This window comes from Scomber japonicus, chromosome 8 (assembly GCF_027409825.1).
Source record: "Scomber japonicus isolate fScoJap1 chromosome 8, fScoJap1.pri, whole genome shotgun sequence".
In the NCBI taxonomy this organism is placed as follows: Eukaryota; Metazoa; Chordata; class Actinopteri; order Scombriformes; family Scombridae; genus Scomber; species Scomber japonicus.
This window is the reverse complement of record NC_070585.1, coordinates 26,814,803-26,839,486: the sequence shown is the minus strand read 5'-3', so window position 1 is coordinate 26,839,486 and position 24,684 is coordinate 26,814,803. Positions and strand designations below refer to the sequence as shown.

At 36.2% G+C, this 24,684-nt stretch overlaps 2 protein-coding genes across 2 annotated transcripts in view; one reads left to right on the top strand and one right to left on the bottom strand.

Moving 5' to 3' along the window:
* Window positions 1-16,666, top strand: part of anxa5a (annexin A5a) — a 28,231-nt gene extending 11,565 nt beyond the window's left edge. The window contains exons 4-13 of the mRNA XM_053323688.1: window positions 1,986-2,080; window positions 4,971-5,084; window positions 7,882-7,972; window positions 8,580-8,659; window positions 9,066-9,116; window positions 10,359-10,452; window positions 12,502-12,597; window positions 12,803-12,861; window positions 14,671-14,793; window positions 16,607-16,666. Of these exons, the coding sequence (XP_053179663.1) occupies window positions 1,986-2,080; window positions 4,971-5,084; window positions 7,882-7,972; window positions 8,580-8,659; window positions 9,066-9,116; window positions 10,359-10,452; window positions 12,502-12,597; window positions 12,803-12,861; window positions 14,671-14,793; window positions 16,607-16,666 (863 nt within the window). The remainder of the gene's footprint in view (window positions 1-1,985; window positions 2,081-4,970; window positions 5,085-7,881; window positions 7,973-8,579; window positions 8,660-9,065; window positions 9,117-10,358; window positions 10,453-12,501; window positions 12,598-12,802; window positions 12,862-14,670; window positions 14,794-16,606) is intronic.
* A 7,004-nt stretch (window positions 16,667-23,670) lies between these two features.
* Window positions 23,671-24,297, bottom strand: fgfbp1a (fibroblast growth factor binding protein 1a). Its single transcript, XM_053323231.1, has one exon. The coding sequence runs from the start codon at window positions 24,295-24,297 to the stop codon at window positions 23,671-23,673; it is 627 nt and encodes a 208-aa protein (XP_053179206.1).
* Between the last annotated feature and the right edge of the window lie 387 nt (window positions 24,298-24,684).

Genomic DNA, 24,684 nt, shown 5'->3' with positions numbered 1-24,684 from the left:
ATTGGTACAATGGTGACACTACAGGGAAATTAAGCTACAATAGTATATATGTATTATAATAGTATTATCAGGGGTATATTCTGATATTGGCAATAAAAAATTACTTTCATAGTCAAATCATAATTTTTGGTCCCCAACATATAATCCTTTACTGTAAAAGTGACTTTGCTTCAGTAATACCTACAAACACATTTGGATGAAGATTAGTGATTATTATGGGCGTAGTGAAGAAAGTTTAAAGACACATTCTTAAGACCAAATCATTTTATTTAGTAGTTACCACGAAACAGCCATGGAAAGATAACTGCTGATAAACATCCTTGTTGATCTTAATGAGGCTGCTGCATTGGCAAGGCTGTCACACAAAATTAATAAATAAGTAAATAACTGACACACAATGGAATATTATAATAGAACCATGATACAATATTATTTAACAATGCACTTTATGTGTGTTTTTCTGTGTGTTGAACATTATTTCTCCAAATTTAAAGACGCTGCTACTAGTGATAACTTTCTGTAAAACCTTGCCTTATAGAAGTTCTGATATCCCTTCATGCTGAACTCTCTGTTTTTATATATATTTCCTCATTGCTACCTGTTGCTATATTTTATATATAACACAGACTCATGGGTGTATAGTGTTCCTGTGTTTTTTCCTTTGCAAAGTCTTGCTATTTTTACTCTGAAGGCCTTTAAAAATGAATTCCCTGATAAGAAATAAAGATAACATTCAAGCTATTTTAATCTTGGCTAAAACCTGCTAGTTTTAATTTGGGTTACGTTTTAATACTTTGACTTTTGACCTCATTTGCACCTCTTGCAGATAATTTCATTTGAATGTAATCAGAATGTCCTTCTGTAGTCATTATTGTAAATCAATAAGCCTGATGACGATCAATGAATAACAGGAATATACAGGCACAGATGGAGGAACAATCCAGACCAGTGCTTGTTCTGCGGAATATAAATTTACGGATCATCAGCATCCTTGTTCCCATTCTCAGATATTTACACTGGCTAGTCTGTCTGTCAAATATTTTATTTTAAAATGCTACTTTTGGTTTATAAAGCACTGACTGGTTTAAGGCAAAAATACGTTTCTGATCTTCTGCTACATCCAGACCTCTCAGGTAATCTCGGACAGGTCTGCTTTCTATCCCTAGTGTCAAAACTAAACACGGAGAGGAGGCAGCGTTAAGTTTTAATGCTCCACATATCTTGAACAAACTCCCAGAGAATTGCAAGTCTGCTGTAACTCTCAATTATTTTAAATCACAGCTGAAGATTTTTCTTTTTACGCTGCCTTTTATTAAATCACATATGTATTTATTTATTTCTATTTTATTTGAGCTTGTTTCTTGTCTCTTAGCACTTTAATGACTGTTGTTTCTTTTCCACTTCATCGTGACGGTTATAATGTTTTATGTAACGCACCTTGAATTGCTTTGTTGCTTAAATGTGCTTCTTATAAATAAACTCGCCTTGCCTTTTGTCTCCTACTCTAACTTTCTGTCAAGTTTAACAGTCTTACAATAAAAGCAATTAGAAGATATTCATTTGGAAATGAAAGAAAGAGGCACTTGAGAATATAAAAGGGAGGAGAACAGTGATAACCTGAGTTCATGGGGTTTCTTGCTAAAATCGTCTGGGACTAATTTAACATTTTAATCCCTCTGAGGAAATATCACGTGCCGCTCTTCTGCTTGTTTGTCTATCTGAGCCCTTTTCTCTGAGGTGCTGGTGACTTTCAGGAGTTATTGATTATTAGATTATCTGCTTTTCCAATCTCTTTGGATCTTAATCTCCTGCTTTAATGGGTCCACTCTTCATTTAGGGGTGTATTGCAATGTCTTAATACCTACCAATATTTTACTCTTAATACCCACATTTCATGATGAAAATGTGATGGCATGTGTTTATACTGAATCTCCCACAGTAGGTTTCCATATGTTATCTAATGCTTTAATTGATTTCTGGTCCAGGCACTGATGAAGATGTGATCCTGATGCTTCTGACGGCACGCAGCAACGATCAACGCCAGCAAATTAAAGCAGCGTACAAAAAGGCATACGGAAAGGTAAGGTGAGCTGCTGGGAATGGAAGAGAGAGCTGATGATAACCGGCAGTCACACTAACAGATGGTTACAGGTCATGTCACTCACTGTGTCCTCCTCTCTCACCAACATTACCTGGATGTTCCTCAGTCCGACTCCGACTGCACTCACAAGTATCTGAGAGACATCTGCTGAAGTTTACTTAGCTCAAGACTCTTTGTTTATTTGTTTCACCTTCTTGGCTAACCTCTCATTATTTCTTTTTTCAGGTAATGCAAAACCACTAACTGTCAAATCTACTGTAAAGCACTAATATGGTTACAGTCATGTTGACAGATTGCTGCCTAGTGTTGGATTGTAGAAATATCACATTTACTCATGTCAGTTTTAGTCATAGGTTTTAGTGGGAAAAAACATTTTTTACATAATTACATGTGGTGACTTTTCATTTTTTAATTTACAGAATACAACTTGCTGTTAGAGATCAGTGGTTTCAGAGCACTCTGGTTATATAAATGAAAGAAAAGCTCACAAAATGATGTGGTTCTTTAGAGGGGGCATGAGCCTTATTTGAGAACCAAAACTTCCTTACCATATATAAAATAGTTAAAACCAGTTCCAGCTTGACACATTGCACATTAAGTATTAACAATATAATAATGTCGTATATAATAAAATATCAGTCATAGGCATTTTTCTGCATAACGAGTACTATTTTGATAACTGAGGTACATTTAGCTGATAATATGTCTACTGCAACTGATTTTTGAATGCAGCACTCTTGTTTGTTATGTTGTTGGTTTACCTTGTTGTCATAAAAAGGTTTAATAGCAAAATCTAAAACTATCTAAAACAACAACAACAAGTTCTTCTATTATTAAGAAGAGAGGGAACAGGTTCACATTTTGCACCAGCAGCATCCGACAGTCATGAAGGGAAAATTTAATTGCAGAAGAATATAGACCAATTTAATACAATCTCCATGGACCATATGCTGAGCAGTTGGTTATAAGACCCCGGCATTTTATGCTCCCTTGCACTTACTGTCAGGTTATTTCATGACCACCTGTGAAAGCAGAAAGTTAATTTGCCTTCTGTGGAGGTTATTTAAAAGCATTTTTGTGGATATAATTGCTGCCTGAAGTATAAATAAATGAGGCAGTTTGAGAGAAAAAAAATGCATCGGAATATCACAAAGCCACTCCTGAATATTATTTTATTAAAATGTGCCACAGAATGAGCCCATTTGCTTTTATCACTTCTCCAGTGTGCTTTTATTACACCTAATAAAATATAAATGTATTATGGCGAAAAGAGACACCCTCTTAGATGTAACTGTAAATGAGTACTTTAACACCAGAGCTGGAGGCTGAAAGTTCACATGAGTACGTCCATCCATCAGAGCGACAGTGAGGAGAGCGTGCTCCTGTTTCTCTGTTTGTTTTCATGTACGTCTGATGTTACAGCAGTCACACTAACAGAAGGTTACAGGTCATGTCACTCACTGTATGTCCTCTACTCTCTCCAATATTACCTGGATGTTCCTCAGTCCGTCTGCACTCTGAGATATCTCTTAGTTTACATGTTTCACCTTCTCAACTAGCTTTAGGTAATGCAAAACTACTGACGGTCAAATCTACTCTAAAGTACTAACCCAATTACAAATAAAGCCAAAGATAATTGAGGATAATTGAGCATTTTTGTTTGTGATGTTGTAGGATTAGTTGTATTTCTACAAGGATTTGAGTTCTTTTTACACATCCAGCTGCCTTGGCTACAATACCTTTTTATGTAAATTAGATTTTATTGATTTTGTAGATTTTAAATTAGAACTTATTATAATGCAAGAAACAGGATTTTATAAGTTTTCAGCTGCCTAAGAGCTCATTGTTTGTATTCAATGTGTCTTTGTACTGAAGAGTACTGACCAAGCACAGTAGATTATACAGTCCTGACCAAATATGTGAATATTCATCTGAAAATGTCAAAAATATAGTGAAATGTTACCTATGCCTTAATTTCTTCAACTGAGGAACCAAAATATGTATTATTTATTCTATCAAGACGTCCAAATTAAACAACCAAATGCATCGTTTGAGACACATCAGAGCATTGTCTAATCTGTTAAGGATGGCAAGACATCACTGTTATAATGATTTTTTATGATGTGACAGTGCTGCGTGGTTAAAGTCTGGTTAGGTTAGGGGAGTAGATCATGGTTTGGGTTAAAATGATCACTTTGTTAGGGTTAGAGAAACATGTGATGTGGATTAAAGATGCTAATTCCTTGAAGTAAGGCAACCGTCATCGTCATGGCTACAAAAATGATCACAAAGTTAAGGTTAGGGGAAAGTCGTAGTTATTTTTTTTTTCTTTTTTAAACTGTTTCGACTTGCATTTGGAAACAGGAAATGGTCTCCTGGGTCCATGGTTGGGGTACTTCCTCCTTCCACCCCTCCTCCTCAACTTTTATAGACGTCATCTCATTTGCGCCACTGCTCCAATCATAATTTCTACGACCACTAGATGGCATCTGTCACTCTTATGTAACTGCATGTCATGTTGGCGATATTACGAGTTGTTGTGTGACTCTTCTTGGGAGGACTGCCTCTTTTATTTTGTAATAACTTAGTTTCACACAACCTGCCAAAAAAGCACAGATAGCAGACGTATCATCTGAGAACACTCACCCTTTCCCCCCCTGTCACTACACTGTTATGATATTGTTACTTTGCTGAAATCCATGATGGTTCATGACTTTAAAGGTTGTGGCATCAGTCTTCCCGTGATTACTATTGATAGTTCATTGTTTGGTTTCTTTACAGTGACAGCTTTAATGATGCAAAGTAAAATTCTATACAAATACAATTACTATTGTTGTTCTTCTCATCATTAATCATCATTTGCTCACAGGATTTGGTCAGCGCACTGAAATCGGAGCTTGGCGGATTGTTTGAGAGTCTGATTGTGGCCTTGATGACGCCGCCTGTCTTATATGATGCCTCCCAACTACACAAGGCTCTCAAGGTAACCGATGAAATGCAACTCGGTTAAATTGAATTTTAATGTTCAATTATTCCTCAAATGGCAAAGTAAATACACATATACAATTTATTTACACACATTAATGTCTAACCTTAAAATGCAAATGTGTCAATGTTAGGAAGAGTTAAAAATACACAAGAATTAATATATATCCAACCACTCACAGGTACAAATTATGTAAGAAAAATGCCAAAAGTGCATGTGTGTTTCCTCAAATACGCATAATAACCCATTATAACACTTATAAATGTGCAAATGAATACAAATCCTCAGTATAGACACACTTTATTACATTTTTGCACAGCTATTTCTACATCTGATGCAACATTCAACAGAGCAACAGGTCTTTACTTATAATAAAGGTATTTATTATAAGTAATTAAACCTGTAATTGACGAGACAGAGGAAACATTTTCTGCTCATGTTTGAAGCTAAATCATGAACAAGATATCTAAAGCTCCACTACATATTTTATTTTAACAATAAGTTATGACAAATCTGCAGCTTGGCAAAAGTTTTGAATCTCTTTTTAGCTCTTTTCTTTGGCTTCAGTCTCCTGGCAGCAGGCTCTGAACTCTCTGTGTGCTACAAAGAGCCAAATGTTCCCCTCAGGAAAGTGAATACTGATATTATATTTGTGAGTTGGACAAAAACACGACACCAAATGAATAAGAACATTTTCAGTGACTGGGTATGTAAGTACATTCACTAATACGTTAGACATTCCTTTATGAGTGGATAATTTCTCAAGTTTTTGCTTTGTTCTTTTGCCTTGAAGCTTTCAAAACAATCGATGTAATTTTGAATTTGAGCACCTAGTCTATTTAGAAAAAGATAAAACAACTTAAAAGGTTGCTGAACAAATATCTAAGACTATAAGTTGAAGTTGAAAATTGAAAAGAAAGGCAAGGACACAACACAATCAATTTGTGGCACAAAAGATTAATAATGATTTTGTCATAGGTGTGATGTGCTCAAACTCATTTAGAAAATGTCCTCAGCAGACATAAAGCTACATGTGGTGCCATGAAAACACACCACTATAAGATTAAAACAGAAACAACCCATTGCATGTTCAACAATATACTGACACATATTCCACACTTATTAAACAAAACAAATCTAAACCACTGTGATTATTAAGGTTTGAGATTTTAGATGGGAGATAACCTGCTGCAACCACATGATGTAACCTAAGCACTCAGTACAGTACATGTGCTCCATAATAACAATCATCTTTCACATTCTGTCATTTTTATAAATTGGACTTGTCTCCCTGTATCTGCTTCAGACTTATTGAAAGTCAGAGGCCGAGCTGCTCCTCATTAGTGTTACTCTGGAGACACAAGCACATCTTATTGTCTCCGGGTAGTTTGGACTAATGGGGACTCCTCACATGTTCAGTATTCAGTGTTCAATACATGTTGTAACATCGGGGAAATTGTTCCTGGACAGCTTGGTATATTGGATTTTTTTGGTAAGGGTTTATTTTCCTTTAACTTTATGCCAATTTCCTGGAAATTCAGTCATTAGCAGGAATTGAACACTTAGCTTTTAGGACATTTTAAAGAAAGGGTGGTTCACAGAAAGACATGTTAAGCTGGTTTTAAATAGTACATACGTTCTCATTATATTTGAATCTCTCTATATTTGTTAATTTGCAAAAATCCTTAATAAATTAGACTCTTAACAATTATTTAACAACAGAAAATGTAAAAAGAACTCCTTACTGAGGGCATTTCCCATACACTGCCAACTCACTGCTTAAATCATTCAAAGAAATGTTTAATTGTGTATCTGCTATTGAATTCCCTAGAAATTAGTAAGAAACTACATAAAATTGCTACTGGAATTGGTGATAGACACTTGATATTATGTTTTTCTTTTCTTTTTTTTTATTTTTCTTATGATTTGTACCAAATTGCACCACTTCTTTTGCAAAAGTTTTGTAAAATTAACCATTACATACCTGCAAAACACAATACAAAACAGAAAATTAGTATAAAATGAAGGGACCTGTAAGATTTTTCTTCATATTCATCTATTACACCTGTAATATTGCCTAAATGCATAAGATTACTCATCACATTATAATAATTAGCATCTGATCTCAGGTATCATGGCTCTTTATTGGAGTTATATAGACAGTATCAGCTCATTTCTTTTGTATCTCACAGGACATTTCACTTTTTAAGGCATCACATACTTGCAATCAAAGTTCGTAAAGTTTGAAGTCTGAGGATAATTAGTTTATCAAATTCCAGGATCCTTTTCATAAGTGAGAAGTTAGAAGTTTTTTGTTCTCATTATTCTTTAACCACATTTACATTTGCATTGCCAGCATGAATGAAGTGTTCAATCAAAGTGAAGATTTCATTTAGGACTTGGCCTCGACATTTCAATCACACCTACTGTTCCATTTGTTTGGTATGTCAAAGGCTTTTTTGGGCTTTTTTTCCCTGAAATGGTAATTACAGCAAAGAAAAGAGAACTGGCTTTAAGGTACAGCTGAACTTAAAGTGTAATTCTCTACAGTACTGTTTTTTTAATAAGCCTATTCACATCCAAATTGAGTCTGTACTTATAAATTACACTTCTTCTTCCTCAACCACTTACCTTTTAATAATTTTGTTTTGGCTTTAAGCTTTTTTAATCACTTATTTCTCTTTAGCAACTAAAGATGTGATCTAATAACATGAGAAAAGATAAGATTGCTATGAGAGCACAAAGCCATGTCACCTCATATTGAGTTCATCCACATATTGCGTTTGCTTCCCAGGGTGCCGGGACTGATGATGAAGTTCTGATTGAGATCCTGGCATCCAGGACTGGCGAACAGATTAAAGATATCGTCAAAGTGTACAAGAAAGGTGACTTAACTCAGCTGTGAATGTGTGAGAGACCAAAGACAGACTGGTGACCTTATAACTGTCCTCTCTTTCGCTCTTTCCTGTCATTTCCGGTCACCTCTACATTATTCACTATCTAATAAGAGTGCAATAAATGGAAGGACAATATTATACCGGGGGAAAAAACGTGCATTTTATAGCATCTATAGTAGTTTCACCAGTACATAGAAGATTTAGAAGGCTTCTTTCCCCAGTGCACAGTACTAGTTTACAGTATATGGAGCCTTTCTCACTGTAAATTGTCATCAGTGTATTGAACACTCTCTTAACACCTGCCCAATAATAATATTTTTTTCTAACAAACCTTGCAGCTTAAATTGCAACAAACCACAAAGGAAAATTACATGTGACAACAGATGCACCAAGGGCCAAAGGAAAAGAGACCAGTTTATTTGATCTGGGAAAAAGAGAAGGCTACACTGTCTGTTAGCCTGATAACCAAATCTAGGTCTTCCTGCAAAACAAAAGGGACAACCCACTTGGGTCGATTGCAACCATTAGTGACTGTTGTGGGAATGGGGCGGGAAGTGTAAGCTATCTTCTACCCCTCTTCTCCTGTTTCCTCCAGAGTTCAGCAGCAAACTGGAGAAGGATATCTGCAGTGACACTTCAGGGCACTATCAGAAACTACTAGTGATCCTCCTGCAGGTAGGTGGAGGTGAAGGGAGGCTGCTGGAAAGACTTACGTTTCTTTTCCCAATAATGAGAGCCTCTGGTGATGCCATTATAAAGTCATGAGGGGTTCAGGTGTGGGTTGAGGCAGGGATGGGAGGGGAAGGGAAGAAGGGATGATAGCACCTCTGCACTAGGGTTGATTTCTCTAATGTGTTTTGGTTTACAGACTAAAATGTAATCTTCATGATTGTGAGATACTCAGTGGATAATATCACCTTTAGGGAATATTGTACTTGGTTAGAAAGAGGCCCCAAGCAGGTCTGAGCTCACTGCGTTTCCATCCAGCCTAACCTACTTTGCTTTCTCTTTGTCCACATGTCCACCTTTCTTTCTACCGATCTGTCTTTCTTTGTGGTTAAACGTTCATCTGGATGTGAAGGGGAGCAGGGAGGAGGGCGTAGACGAGGAAAAGATTGAGAAAGACGCCAAGGTAAGAGGCAATAAAAACTTGGCAAGATTTTTCTTCTTTTGTTGATGTCCGGTGTCATTTTTATTCACAAATGATCCCTTTTTCATCAATAATCCTTGTTATGCTATGTCACAAAGAACTAACCCTAACCCTGTTGCTATTTGTCCACTCATCCTTCTTGTTCTTTACTGTAAAGGACATTCAACACTGATATTTTCTTATGTCCAATGCTAATGTTTTCAAAAGATCTTGCTCTCTGCATTATCCACTCTTTTAAGATATGAGCTAAGGGTTAAGATATGGTTCAAGTTAAGCAATGAAACACAGTTGGATAAGAAATTTATGGCTAAAATGGCAAATGTTGCTAGTCTGAGACGTGAACGTACTACGCGAACTTCCACCACTCCGACCTCCGCACCAATATTTTCTACCTCGCTACATAAAGCCAGTCTTGTACGAACTGTGATCTAGTACTTTACTTCCTCCTGCACTGGCACCGACTGCTGGCACTGGGCGTAAATCATGAAGTGTGGAGTCATCCAGTGTGGATATAATTCTACTGAAAGAATAAAAGCCAATCAACCATTTATATATAGTCTGATGAGGTAATATTTGAAATTATAACCTGTAAAAACATTGCATCCTTCTTGTTAGGAGCTGTAAAGTGGTCTAAACCTTAATCTAACAATAGTCCATCAGTTATATAATGCAACATACAGCAGCTTTAAAAAAATCATATAAATAGATGATGATTGTGCAACAGAGAATTTGATTTCACTATCTTCCTCAAAATGTCAACATGTTAAAGATATAAGTGATATTTGTGAGGTTAATCTCCAAAATGCAGTAAAGCTAAAGGCCATGAAAGCTTTAAAGAGATCACAGTGCTCGCTGAAGAATAGTCAATATAATAAATGAATTATAAGATTTAAACCTCTGGGAATATCATGGAACATTTTGTTTCTAATAAACTGACCTCATTATCAGTATTGAGCCGTGAATTGGGATCCAATAATAGTAAACTTTAAGTGTTTCTCATAACAACACTCGTAAAAAACACCTCTACCTAAAGTGCTAAAGTGCTCTGTGATCAAACCAGCAGATATAAGCACAGCAGGACCCAATATCCACAATTTCTCTCAAATACCAGAGACAAAACTTTTCTCTGCTGTTTTGGCCCCAACAATCATTTCTACACAAAGTTTGTGTTTGTGTGTGTGTGTGTGTGTGTGTGTGTGTGTGTGTGTGTGTGTGCTATTAAAGGACTTGTATGCTGCCGGAGAGGGAAAGTTTGGCACAGATGAGGAAAAATTCATCACAATTCTTGGCAACAGGAGCCCTGAGCATCTCAGAAAAGGTGAGAGTGAGTTTGTGCCTGGCAGGATTTGGATGTTGTGATTTATGTTGGTTGTATGACCAACCTGCTGATACATATACTACCATCCACTTTACGCTATACTTTTTCACCTCTGTCATTCAAAAAACTTTTAAAGGGCCAGTTACTGTTTAAATAAATGTTAAATTGTGCAAAATGGTAGACTTAAACAACTTTGAATGAAGCATCTTTGTTGCTGACAGATAGTTCACCCATCTCAGGAGGAAGAATTTCAATTGATCCCTGTGGCCCTGTGTGCAGGAGAGGCTAAAACAACACCGAACCAACTGACTCACAACTTGAGAACATGAGGACAAAATAAAAGCAAGCACCAGAGTTTGTGGAGTCCATAAAGAAAGGGTCTGATAAACAACAACCAGGAGCTCTGCTGCAGTCCTGAGGGCAAAAATTACTCAGAAGAAAATGTCAAGAACTTGTTGAAGCTGGCAAGTCAGTCAGGTCCCGAGTGAGTGCACAACTCACTGAAAAATATTTAAGTGGACAGGTAATAGCAGCAGAAGTCCAGTCGTATGAGCTAATGGTTCAGATACAGTAGTCATCATTCCAAAATCTACTTCTACTATAGCTACAGTTTGGTGTTTTCAGGCAACTAAAACTATTCAGTTAACTTTAGGGAAAAAATAATCATTATAGCTGAATTTAAGTAATGTTAACTGTCAGTATGGGAAGGAACATGAGCTGTTGTCTCCAGTGTCAACGTCAGATGTCGTGTTGAACCAACCTTACACACACACACACACACACACACCTTCTCTAAAAGGTTACAGACAGTATAACGACGTCTCGCTACTACTTAATTCACTTGTGATGAAAGCTTGAAGACAGGTTGTTTAAACACATGACCGATGCTGTCATTTTTCGGGTGAGGATAGTCTCTCTCTCTTTGCAGTTATGAATACATATCATCTTTCCCTGGCATGACAGTGATTTCGGTTAACTCTGATGGCCTTACTCTGAATCTAAACCAACAGCTTGTCAAAGATATGTTGTGTCAAGCCACTGAAATACGTCACATTTACACATTGTCTCACCATGCATTCATAATATGTGGGTTGTGTTGGAGACATATTCATGTACTCTCGTCCACGTTGTGACAGCAATTAACCAAACCACTACTTGAAGGGTTATTTTCAAAATTCACCCCCAAATAATAATAAAAAAACATTTTTTCTAAATATGTGTGATCATGAAGTGGTGAAGGTGGTTGCAGTGTTAGCTTGTTGAATCCATGCTTGATGATGATGATGATGATGATAATACTATGAATAATGATAATACAATACTCTACTACTACTGCTACTTCTAATAATAATACAAATGATGATGATGATAATACTATGAATAATGATAATACAGTACTCCTGCTGCTTCTAATAATAATAATAATAATAATAATAATAAAAAAATAATTATGATCACGATAATGATTATAATTCTAATTATAATACTAACTTTTTTTATATAGCACTTTTCAAAACAATGTTACAAAGTACTTTCCATAAAATCAAGTAAAATATTAGGGCAAAATTGATATTTCTGATAAAAGTGGAGGCAATTAAGATTATAAAACATCAAATCATAAAACAGTAAAGCCAACAACATTCAAAACCATGAAATAGAGATAAAATATAGAATTAAATACGGTTGGCAAAATTATAAGAAGTGAGTTTTAAGAAGCAATTTAAAAGATGAGTGATTCTGAGATACTCTGGCATCAAGCTCCATAACTGAGGGGACAGAAAACAATGTCACTTTCATACCTTTTATAAAATGGATTGGGTACAATACAGTTAATAAAAACAAAACGATGCACTGAAATGCAATATACACAACACACTTAAAGCAGCGCACTAAAGCAAAAAGCGAAGGGGAAACCAAGAGTTCAAAAAGATAAATCTTTGGTTCACAAAAAGCTGTCTGTTTAATGGCTTACATTTTAATACTGAAGAGGGTTTGTTCGGCTCCAAAGAGAACATCAAAGTGTCGCTGTGCGTGTTTTGTTCTCATCAGTGTTTGATGCCTACAAGAAGCTCTCTGGCTCGGACATAGAGGACAGCATTGAAGGAGAGACCACTGGGAATCTGGAGAACTTACTGCTCGCTGTGGGTAAGACTTGTAATCTATCAGGATGATAATTGACTGGCCATAAGCAGAAGACAAAGAACAGTGATGCCTGTTGGTCCTCTGTGTTTGTTTCCCCTGACATGCATATTACAGTGAAATACAACATAAGATTACACTTGACAGCAAAAATCAATTTCAATCTGATGTCAGATCAGCATGACAAACATGTTTTTTTCCCCCTCCATAGTGAAATGTGCCAGGAGTGTCCCAGCTTTTTTTGCTGAATCTCTGAATAAATCCATGAGGGTAGGTATCAGTCCAATGTATGTGTTTAAGAAAGAAGAAGAAAAAAATACACCCACTATTGGATATTAAATATAAAAGTAAAAGAAATTAACTTGTTCAATTTATCTGATGCCCTGCAGTCTCTTGAAGGCATTAAACTTGCAATGACCAATTTTATTATTTATTATATATATATTTATTTTAATATGAAGTTAAACTATTATCACCTTACAGAATTGGTAAAGCACATTTTTGTATATAATTATTATAAATGTATAATTATTATAAATATGTTGTATGTGTATATAAGTGTATATAATGATAAATAATGAATATTTAAACATCCAGTAGACTAGAACAACATGAGCATTATTTGTAGTCGTGTTTCTGTCCTCCTGACTAATATAAGCTCTGTTTGTGTTATCTAATAACTCCTTAGGGAAATATCTTTGTCTCTTTAGCTGTTAATAACTTCACGCTGTTCTCCAGGTAGATGCTAACTGTGTCTGCAGGTAGTGTTAGGCAAGTTTTTACATCTGAAAATAGCTGTCTGATGCAGATGAAAACAATGAAGTTATTTCTTCATTTGATCAAATGATCAAGCTTGCCAGGTATCTGGATATAAGAGAGCTTATACCAAAGCAAAGCAGGGCCTGATATCCAGAGGCCAAACTAAAAAAACAAAACTTTTCTGTGCTGTTTTGCTATCCGTGTTGTCAGTTCCAAGTGAGTCATGTCAACACACGGTTGCTGGGTGTGTGCAAGCACAAGTGTGTATCTGCCTACAGTACTTGTATGCTGCTGGGGAGAGCAAGTTTTAGCACAGATGAGGAAGTGGGTTTTTACAGTTTGCCAGTTGCAATGATAAGATGCTACGAAGAGAGTGAGACTGAAAGTTGAGGGACTGAAACCCCAAATAATGAGATAAAAGATGATGTAAAGCTCCAAAGAACTGAGTGAAAACTGCAGAAGTGGGTGATAAGTTTCTTTGAGTTTATCACTATGAGCAACCCTTTTCACTTTAATAAAAAATGATTAATTATAGCCACTTAAAAAAAACATACAAGAGGTTTCTGAATGTTTTATCCCATTTACTATAAATACTTCACATCATAGCTCACCATTTTGTAGTCAATGCTGATATGTTTTATATTTGTAAATTATATATTTCTTTACTGTCCAAGACAGCTGTTAATCTCCATTCATTTCAGTGATGAAAAACAATCAACAGACTCATGAGAGTTGAGGAGTTATGCAATCCATCACAGTGAACATCAACTCTGCAATAGTTTTCATCAAAGTCATGTTAGTGTTTGCTTATAATGCTGTTTAAGTGCACAGTGATTTGAAAAGTCCACCCAAAAAGTGTTACAAACCTCATTTTCACTGACAAGAAGTAGCTTCAAGAGTCTGCTAATTAACTTCCATCTTTTATAGAAATGAAATGAAATGAAATAGATGTCTGCAATGGTAGAAAACTGCCTCCAAGAATCTAAATCTGTCCAGCCTGCACTTAAAATATATTGGCATGAAAGTATATATATATACATTAATTAGTTAATAACATATTTATAGCATGTTAATATTAATAATATGAATAAGTTCCCTTTAGGTATAAGAATCATTTGAGTGTTTTTTTCAGTGGTTGATTTACATGACAGGGAATTCAATTCTTCACCTGTGCTACCATCGCACTATGATCTCATGGGTTATCTCCCTGGATCTGAGGAAGAAAAAAAATAAATAACTGCAGCACCTGTAATAAATAAAAGGAAGATGTTTTAAACACAATTTCAGTTTTGTTTTATTAACTCCAGTTTTTGTGTTTAGCGCGCTGGAACTGATGATGGCACCCTGATGAGAATAATGGTGTCGAGGAGCGAGGAGGACATGTTGGACATAAAAGTCATCTTCAAGAAGAACTATGGAGTCTCTCTCTACTCCACCATCCAGGTATATATACTCAATAGAACATAAAGATTTAACAACCTCGTCAGTGTTTCTGTATAATTGTTTTATATGACATTAAAGTCTTATCTTTTGCAAATACATTTTTATAAGATGTGACGCACTTAATGATCTAGTCCTCCGCTGCATGCATGTAAAGCACCAGCTGGCTTTACTATGGTTATGCTGCTCATACATCATTGACGTCAGTGCAGTGATGGGATATAGACAGCAATGAGACAGCTATCTCTGCTTTTCACAAAAGCTGAAGTGAATGAATCTATTCTCCCAGGACCAGATGTTCCCACAGTGGAGGGAAATTGCCATCTTCCAGTAGAAATCCCAAATGGTCAATAATGAATAGATACATAGATTAATAGATTAATGAGAAATAAATACTGTCATGAATACATGAACATATAAATGAAATTTATATTTTTTGCAGCTTTAGTGGAAGATTTTTAGTTATTAGATTTAGTTTAGATTTGATTATACAAGTGATGCATTTCATATATTATTTTATATTATTTTTATGATGATTTTGCATTAATGTATGAATGTCATGTCTTAATTTGAATTGCAAAACAGTGAGAGATGGCTCTGCGGACTGTAGCTCATGGCTTTTTAATAAAATCAGTAGTGGAAGAAGTAGCCTATACTTACTTAAATAAAAGTTGTATTACCAGGTAAAGTGGTAAAGTACTTGTTTTTGAATTTTGATGAATTTTCCAGAACTTTTCTCACATTGTTTTGTGACATCTTGGCGTTTTACTCTTTGGATTATGCAGTGCTTATTTAAAAAAATCAATTTAGAGTGTCTGACAGCTTACAGACATCTGAGACATTACAAGGAAATATAGCTTCACAGTGATTTTATGTGGAGTTTGGGAACCATTGGTTTAATAATAAATGATGAAACATAAATCAGAAGCTTCTCCTATGTCATGTGAAACTCTAATCTGAAAAGTAACTCAAGTTGTCAGATAAATGTATTGGAGTAAAATGTAAAATATTCCCCTCTGAATTGTAGTAGAATAGAAGTATAATGTAGAAATGTTGGGTCTCTTTCAATTAAACTAAAGGTTACGGTTTATACCTGCTCTATGTGTAAAGTGCCTTGAGATGACTAAGTATCTCAAGGCACAAGTATAAAATTATAATTAGCTACAGTACATGAGTAAATGTTCTTAGTTACGTTCCACCACTGTAGTTTATGCTAAATCTAAATAATGATGATCACTAAGCATTGTTTCTGATGATAAATACTGTAAATAAATAAAACATATTGAATTATAAAGGGTTCACAAGCTGATTAGTTTTGCATCTCTAGTAATGTTGAGCTAAGAAAAGGAGAGTTCACTAATAAGTAAGTGGCTAAATTTTGGTTGAATTTACTGAGCCTGCCAACAGAGGAGATGAGGACATGTGCTCATCTTATTGGTGACAACATCATTGCATTACATCAATTTTACAGAAACTTTTATCCAAAATGACTTTTTGACATTTGACATTTTCCTCCCCCCTCGCAATTTGGAGTTCATTGTCTCGCTCGAGGACACTTCGGCATGTGCAGAGGAGACACAGAAGATCCACTCACTCTCATAGTCAATGGCTGCACTACATGTCATTGTGACGTATAATCGTTATTGAAAAAAAACCCCCATACCATAGGTCATTTTGAAATAAAAATGACCACAATGACAAACAAGCAATGCCATTAAAACTCAAATTAAGTGGAAAGATGGCAGCCATTGAGTTTATATGGATAGTGGAACTTTAAAAGCCTCATAAATATCTTGATGTCTTGTCTTTTTCGCAGGAGGACACCAGTGGAGATTACCAGAAGGCTTTACTCTACCTCTCTGGTGGAAATGATTAATGCTGTTTTATGATGTTTTCTGCAACACTGAATGATGAGCCACCACGGTGCTGTGAGACAAAGCTACTATTGATTGAGAGTTGTTGACTCTTTGTGACATGAGCTTGCTATTGATTGAATTAGTGTGAATTACCCACTTGTCAGTTTGACATATGACAATATCTGCTGCATGAATAGCATTCACTTAAGAGCTATCTAGTTGTTGTGTAATGTCACATACAATTTAGTAAGAAAATAATCAGAAATGTGACTTTGTTTGAAATACTTAAATATTTGGTTATTTTTTGAAACACATAGATTGTCTTTATGTAATCGTCTGGCACTATTTCTTTGTCAATTTTACACACTATGTTAGTTGTTTACCTTATTTGTGCACAGTGTTCACAACATGTGTTAAATGCAACTTAGAAAATACAATACTGCTGCTGAATTATTAAACACTACATGTCGACAGTGCACCAGCTCTCATTAATTACAAATGAACTGCTGATCCGGACTTGAATTGCAATGCGGCTGTCAGTGATCAATAAATAATGGGACACTATTAGACATTTGTTGACTCATATAGAGACATCTACTGCCTCCGTGTCTTTCCGCATGACGGTGCGATGATAGCAAAACAAACTAGGCCCTTCAGTCAATAGATGGGACGTGACTTCACTTTGCAGGAGTTGCACCACACGAGGGCAGCAAAGCCTTTAATTGTAATGTAGTCTGAGCCATGATGAAGTGATGTTAAAGTAAGACTTCAAAAAGAGCAACAGATTAAACTACCTGACTTTATTAGATATGATTTACCTCATTTACTTGGTAGGAAACTCACTATGGAAAAATATGTTTATTATCTTGTGGATAATTTTGTGCACATGTGCCTGCATGTATCTGAGCTAGAATTTAAAATAAGGTTTGAGAAGTGCTTATTCCCAGGATTAACAGGTGTTTAATAATGATATATTATCCAGTTATTTGCATTTTGTCTCCATGACAGGATGATTTTCAAGGCAGCATACCAATTAGAGTAGCAAGTTTGTTTACTCCCAAACAGATATGTAAATGAATATCTTGAGTTCATAAATTCATCCTAATGATCAGTTAGACGCAGACTTGTACGGCGTAAAAATAAACCCAAGTGATTTTTCACAGGTGTCTCTGTAATTTGGGGGCCCTCCTTACATTTAGCAAATCTCCACCTGCCAGACTCTGTGTTCCTCAAAAACCACCCCAAGGTTCAAGTTTGAAAATGTTTTCATGTATTGGCATGCTCTCCTACATGTGGAGGCTCCTGCGCTCTCTGCAGATGTGTATTCACTTCAGTTCAGTACAAAAACACTCATAAGTTGGCATCACTTTCACTCTGTATTTATTGTCACAGGGGAATTTTATTTTGCTGTCTGAGCTTGTTTTTTTATGGCATTTAAGCTACTATATTATTTTGTTTCAAATATGCTGTGGTTTCAGATACGAAAGTTGTTTTGCAAATGTTTACTGAATAGATGTGAAGACTCAGTTTGAACAGAGAGCTTCAGCCTGATTGACAGCTACTTTTTACTTTTTTTTTTTTTTTAGCAATTTTCTAAAGATCCCAACAGGTATCGCAGCTTAAACAGAAGCAGAATAAAGTAAACAAAATATCATTATCATATTATAATGTCCTTAACCAAAATAATACAAAAAAAAATTAAAATAAATTAGGTGGCAGAAATGTTTACACACACTCCCTTTGTCCTTTTTACTGGGCCTCCAACAAAAAGAAATCAATACAATGAATAAATCATACAAGAAACTGAAAATTGGGAAAGAAATGGAAAAGTTTAATTTATATATGTGGCATGTATCCAATTATATATTTAAACTTTTGATAGCAGTCCTCTAATTTAAATGAGGTACACCTGCTGAGTTGAGATGTTCCAGGTTTAATGCTGCAAACTAACCTGATTGGATGAATTTCAGTAATTCTTTAATGAGGAAGGTAATTAGTGTGAGTTCATGATGTGTTTACTGAACCTACTGACAAGTCAGTACCTTAAAGCATATGGCTGGTGATTATTTTTATTCATTTATTTATTCATGTCAACAAATCTCATGTACAGAGCCAAACCAACAATTAATTGATCCCAGTTGCAAGTGTTGTGTACGCTTCATATTATATTCGTCCTTCCTTTGCTGTTGTCCAAAAAAAACAAGTCAATGAGCAACACCACTGCAATGGATGACATGCTTCTTCAGTTTTGGGCTTGTTAGATTGTTTGGAAAAGTCTCCAAACATTAATAACAGTAATCACATTGTCAGTTGTTGCCTTCTGTGTAGGCAGATGAACAGGAACATAGTGTTGTTTTGAGTTCTTCTACCTAGTACTTTGCATACATTTCTACATAGTTAAGAAGTCATGACATGGAGCACAAGTGGTGTCTATCTTACACACAACTACTCTCTGGAGACAGACAACATGATCCCTGTTTTGTCTTTAAACCTGTTTCTAAACAAACTATTGTTCTCTATTATTCTTTTCAAGAAGAAAGAGCATGTCACCCACTGCAGCGGTGTGACTCGCTGATGTGCTTTTAATAGTTTTAGGACAACAACGGAGGTCTATGGCAGAGAACAATAAGATATATCAGTCTTTAGATACACACACAATACTTCTAAGTATAGTTAATTTGGCTCTGTACGTATTTATCTTTATCCTTTGTATGTATAGCCACAAAATTACATTATTGAAGCTCGTGTTTAGACTGAACAGAGGCATCACAAGTTCCAATAAACTAGATTCTGCAAAAAACAAAATCTTTCACACACAAAGAAACTCTATATGATTTTATGCTTGTGGTTATTTTTATAACGGGTGTAATATATAATATTACAGAATCACTGAAATATATCCAAAGTCTGGGTGATTGATACAGTTGTTAATCAATAAGAATGACTCAGCATGTGGGTGGCCAGTGGCTGAGAGCTCTGCTTGTCATAAATCACTCGTGCTCGTTGCTGGAAGCTCATTTTCTATAAACGAGTCCCTGGCGTCATATTTCACTCTCAAATAAAAAATGCTGAAGTATTACTTGTAACAAATTTCAGAGAGGTTATGTAACTTCATGGATATTATGAAAATTGGATTTTTGTCATTAACAAGCCAATTAATTCTGCAGCAGGTGGCTACTCATTTATTCTGTTTCTTGGTCCGTGCTGACTAGAATTAGCAACATCACACATTCATCAGTCTCATTTTACACTAACAATGCAATATTTGTGGTGTTTCATTAATTCCCTTCAGCTCTTTGTAACTTTGGCTCCTTCAAGCCTAAAGCTCTTTATAAAGAAAATGCCCATTCACCCACATACCAAGGTACTCATACGAGCATGTAATCTGGGGTATACACACACACACATACACACACATACACACACATACACACACATTGTGCCAAATCTCCTTAGTGTCAGTACTAATGGGGTGTGCTCTCCTTGTGTTTGGTATGACCAAGGCCCACTTCTCTCGGCCAATCAGGAGCCACAGGCAGTCAGGCCACCTGTAAGTCCACATCATCCACAGTCCACTCAGGAGGAAAGCTTCTGGCATGGAAAAAGGATATGAGTAGATTTAAAGCAACATGCTGCAAGAATAGTGAGGAACAATGGTGAACAATGCTGCTTAGCGGAAAACTCCACCATATTCATTGATAGTGTTGATCCAATCCTAAACAGTGAACAGCTCAACACTTGAGCCTCTTTACACTTTTAGTACTTTGTTGATTGTTGCACTAGTTTCTTGTTTATGGTGTTTCTTATGTGATTGTTTGAGTCTTTCTTGAATAATTATTTTGAAATATAGTTCTGTGTAGAGGTCTTTCATATTGCACCTGTACCAGATCAGCTTCTTGCTCTCTGTATGTCAATGTAAATGTAAATATCTGCTACCCAAAATGACAGAAGATAGTTCGAAACCATAGTGGTGTCATACATCTTTCCATTTCAGCTAGAGGATTATGCACCTCGTGATTTATGTGTGATGCCAATGCTCAGTGCCAGTTCAGGGATTAGAGTTTCCTCTGTGTACATAAGCAGAAAGCACAGGTATGGGCTGGTAAAGAAAGCCAGGGAGGCCAAATATTCATCTTCATCTTCTCAAAATGTATCATTAGAGGTATGAATTAAAGTCTCTCCCTGGTAGGGACGTAGCAACAACATGGCAGAGGTCAACACATCACAAAGGACTCACAGGTGACTTAGGGTTAGGGTTAGGGTTAGGGTTTGTTACCTGGAGGCCAAAATGGAGGTCTCCAGTAACTTGGGAACTGATTAAACACTACTTATATTTAGGTTTTAGTTGTCTAACCCAAGGAGATGCACACTGTGTCCAAAATATACTGCTGACTAATTCTAGTGGTGTTTTGGCTACATTCATATTTTAGATATTTCAAAATTAAATCAATGTCAACATATATATTATTTTCTACCATAATATTTGTTGCTCCACAATGTATAGAGTAATGGAAGAAAAAGTCAGCGAATTAGCTTCTGCTAAGAACAAAACAAAAAAAAATCCAACACAACACATAAAAAACAAAAAGTCTTGTGGCTGAAGTTGTTTGTGAAAATCTTCAGCTCTATAATTTCACAGATTACTGCACCTGAATCACAACTGTTTTTGAAGACAGAGATAGCACTGATAGGTATTTATCTGAGCTGCATGCTGATACAAAGGACCACGTGCCTCTGAAATACCAGCGGAGCAAACATACACTCAAACAAAACAAACACTCTTTGCTGTAAACTTTTATTCAATGCAAGGCTTTGTTGTCCATTCACTGAGATATACCTGTATCTGTAGCAATTCATTTAGTTCCTTTAACTGGACATAGTTTATACACTGAGAGAACTAAATATGTCATTACTGAACAGAAGGGAGTCCTAGGTGTTTGCTGATATGGTTTGAGGTAATAGTAATTGACTTTTGATGCAATTTTAAAACATATTTGCAATGAACCTCTTTATTCTCTTTAATGTGTCCTTAATTCTCAGCCAACATTTGAAGGACCAGATTGTGCTCATTGCTTTACCTATTTCAACAGCTTTGAGCAGTGAAGTCTGTCTTTTTTAAATTACATTATTCCTTATATAAAGCTATTAAATGGTGACCAGGTGTTCTTTTGGCCTTTTGTATTATCTTTTATGGGAAGTGTTTTACTGAGTTATACAAGTTCTCTCTCAGCAGTGCCTTGCATCACATTTCACAAGCTGCCCAGCAGAATTAAAGTCTCATGTTTTCAGCAGCTGGTGTTTTAATGTCTTGCTTGGAGGAGAACTCCTCCCTTAATATACTGCTAAAAAATCGTTTTTTTTCTGCTTTTCACTGGTTTTCTGCTGTTATTTTGTGACTGCCCTCTAATTTAGTATTTGTTGCACCCACATTGCTTCAGTCTGCCTCATCTACAATACCTGTGAGCCCAGAATGCAACCTGCAGAGAGTCTGAACTTGATGTATTTCAGCTGTGGGTAATACATTACAGCAGTAGATGAAACTTAACTAAAAAAAAGAGTCTTTCCCATTTCTCAAATTGCAGCATGTCCCAAGGCTGCTCGGTTGAGGTTTACTGACGCTGCTGTGGGTGGAGGAAGATGTGTCATCCACTTGATATTACATTGCATAATATGCATTTAGCTTTTGTTTAAAACTACTTTAAAAAAAATGAGCTGGATGTCATCCAAACAGTTAAAGGTTGGACTGGTGCTCATTAAAGATGGATTTCTCTCTGTGTGATTGTTGAATGGTAGTAATGATTAAATGCTGTTGAGGTTTCAGCTTCCTGAAATAAATCCTGAGGTGACATCACATTATCAACATGGCTAGTTAAAGCAGGAGGAGGAGAACAAACAACAAATATATATCCAGACATGCAGTAAAGTATGTCACCAACAGCTGTTTTCGTACTTGTTACAGGATGATTACAGGACAGGTTACTTTTCTTTGAAGGGCAACATTTAATTTTTGCTGTGGAGGTTTTCAGATTTCCCCAACAAAAAGATATGAACTGGCAGCCTTCATGTTACAAATACCCTTTACTAATGGAAAATAGAAATATTGCACACGTGTATTTAATTAGTTAAGGTTTTCAACTCTTCCCAGATTAAACAGTTTGAATAATTTTGTCAGTGAATATAACTTTATAACAATTGATAAACTTTATCCAGGGTCTTCAGTACTGTTTTTACTCTATATCAGTTTTAAAGCTTTACAAAAATCTATGTTGTGACATTGAAACAGGGCAGGAGGTCCCACTGATCATGATGCCAAACATACTGTGTATTGCTGAAATCTTGGGTTCAATTTACCAAACATTTGTGTTGTGAAATCGATCAAACACCCTCACCAGAACTCTTCTGCCCAACTTTGCAAGTTGGGATATAGAGTTTTAATAGTTTCACGCCGAGAATGTGGACTCAGAGGCTTGTCAGTGCCAAGGTATGCAGGCTAAGGCTTCTAAAAATCACACTGCCTCTGGTTAAATTACTGTGTCAATACCCAACATGCTCAAACTCCTAATCCTCTGAACGCCTTCAGCAAGACTGTACACACATTCGGAGACAGACAGAAAATTAACCTTTTTTTAAATTAAGTAGAAGTTGTAATTTTTAAAAGAGCATGATGTAAAACAAAAACATTGAAATGAAATTATATGAAGAAACTGAGAGGGGCTGAGCTGCCTGTGCTTTCGTTTGAGGAAGTTTATTTTATCCTTTGCTCTTGAGTAGTAATTTCTTAAAGCAAGTTATCATCCCAATCAATAACAGGCAAATATACAAATCATAGAGCAATAATAAACAAACAGAGATTGAATATTGAGTGATAGAAATTGAGAAATACTTCAAAGATGTGCACTTTACCTACAATCAAAATATTCTGTGAGAATAGATGACATTTCTGCTGAGTAACAAGCATCTATGACTCTATGATAAGACAAGCATTAACAGCTGAATCTACTGTAGTTCTTGTTTTTTCACTGTTTCAGCAGTCTCCATCCTGCACCATAGTAAAAAAGAATGTGCAAAAACTCGACCAGGAGTCCTTGCAGTACTCGTATGCCAGTTTCTTGTTATCAGGTAGACAGGATTTGACACCTGTGGACGCGGGCCGTGGGGCGGAAGGCGGGGCCGGGATCTTCGCTGCATTATGGAGTCTGAAATTTGCATCACTGGCAGCTCTTCTGCACATTCCTGCTCTGATCATCGCTTTACTGTCCTGGCACAAATTCTTTTGCTTCTTCAGCGCCCTGGCAATTTGCTTCCAGTAAAGTCTGACATTGGAAACGTACTCGGGACAGACAGCCGGTCTGGCAACATACTCACAGCTGAAACTCCTGTCTCCCTTCTTGCAGGTGACACTGAGGGTGAAGAGATCCTCACCTGTTGCAGCCCAGGTACAATCTGATTTGTCTTTGGTGACCATTTTCCCCTTTATGGGCTGTGGGGTGACCGATTTAGATTGGCGGCTCACTTTTATCCCCTTGCTCCTGTCTTGTCCTCTGTCTACTCTTCCCCTCTTTCCCTGGCTCTTCTGACAGCTGCTCAACATCAGCTGATGGGAGATGCAAGCCAGGACCAGCAGGATGGTGAAATTGGTGATGAGAGCCATGACAACAGCACAAAATACCCTGCAAGAGAATAAACTGAGATTTAGATATCTGACCTCAAATCACCTTTAATTTCCATTCTCAAAAAGAGCCATTATAATCCCATATTAGACCTACATGTAAAGATAAACATTATGAAGATATTCCATTGTTTAAATTAGCTGCTCTTTTCTCTTGTTCTCTAAAATGTTAAGCAGAGTCAAGGTTAGGGATAGACCTACATTTTGAGTATGAAAGGAGTTATATGGTGGTTATATAAATTAAGATTGTTTATTATATTCTGGAGATGACACACGCACCTGTCTGACACTCAATAAAATATGACCAATACAAATTGATGGAGTAACACACTACATCAAAAAACAAATCAATTTAAAAGTTGGTTCTTA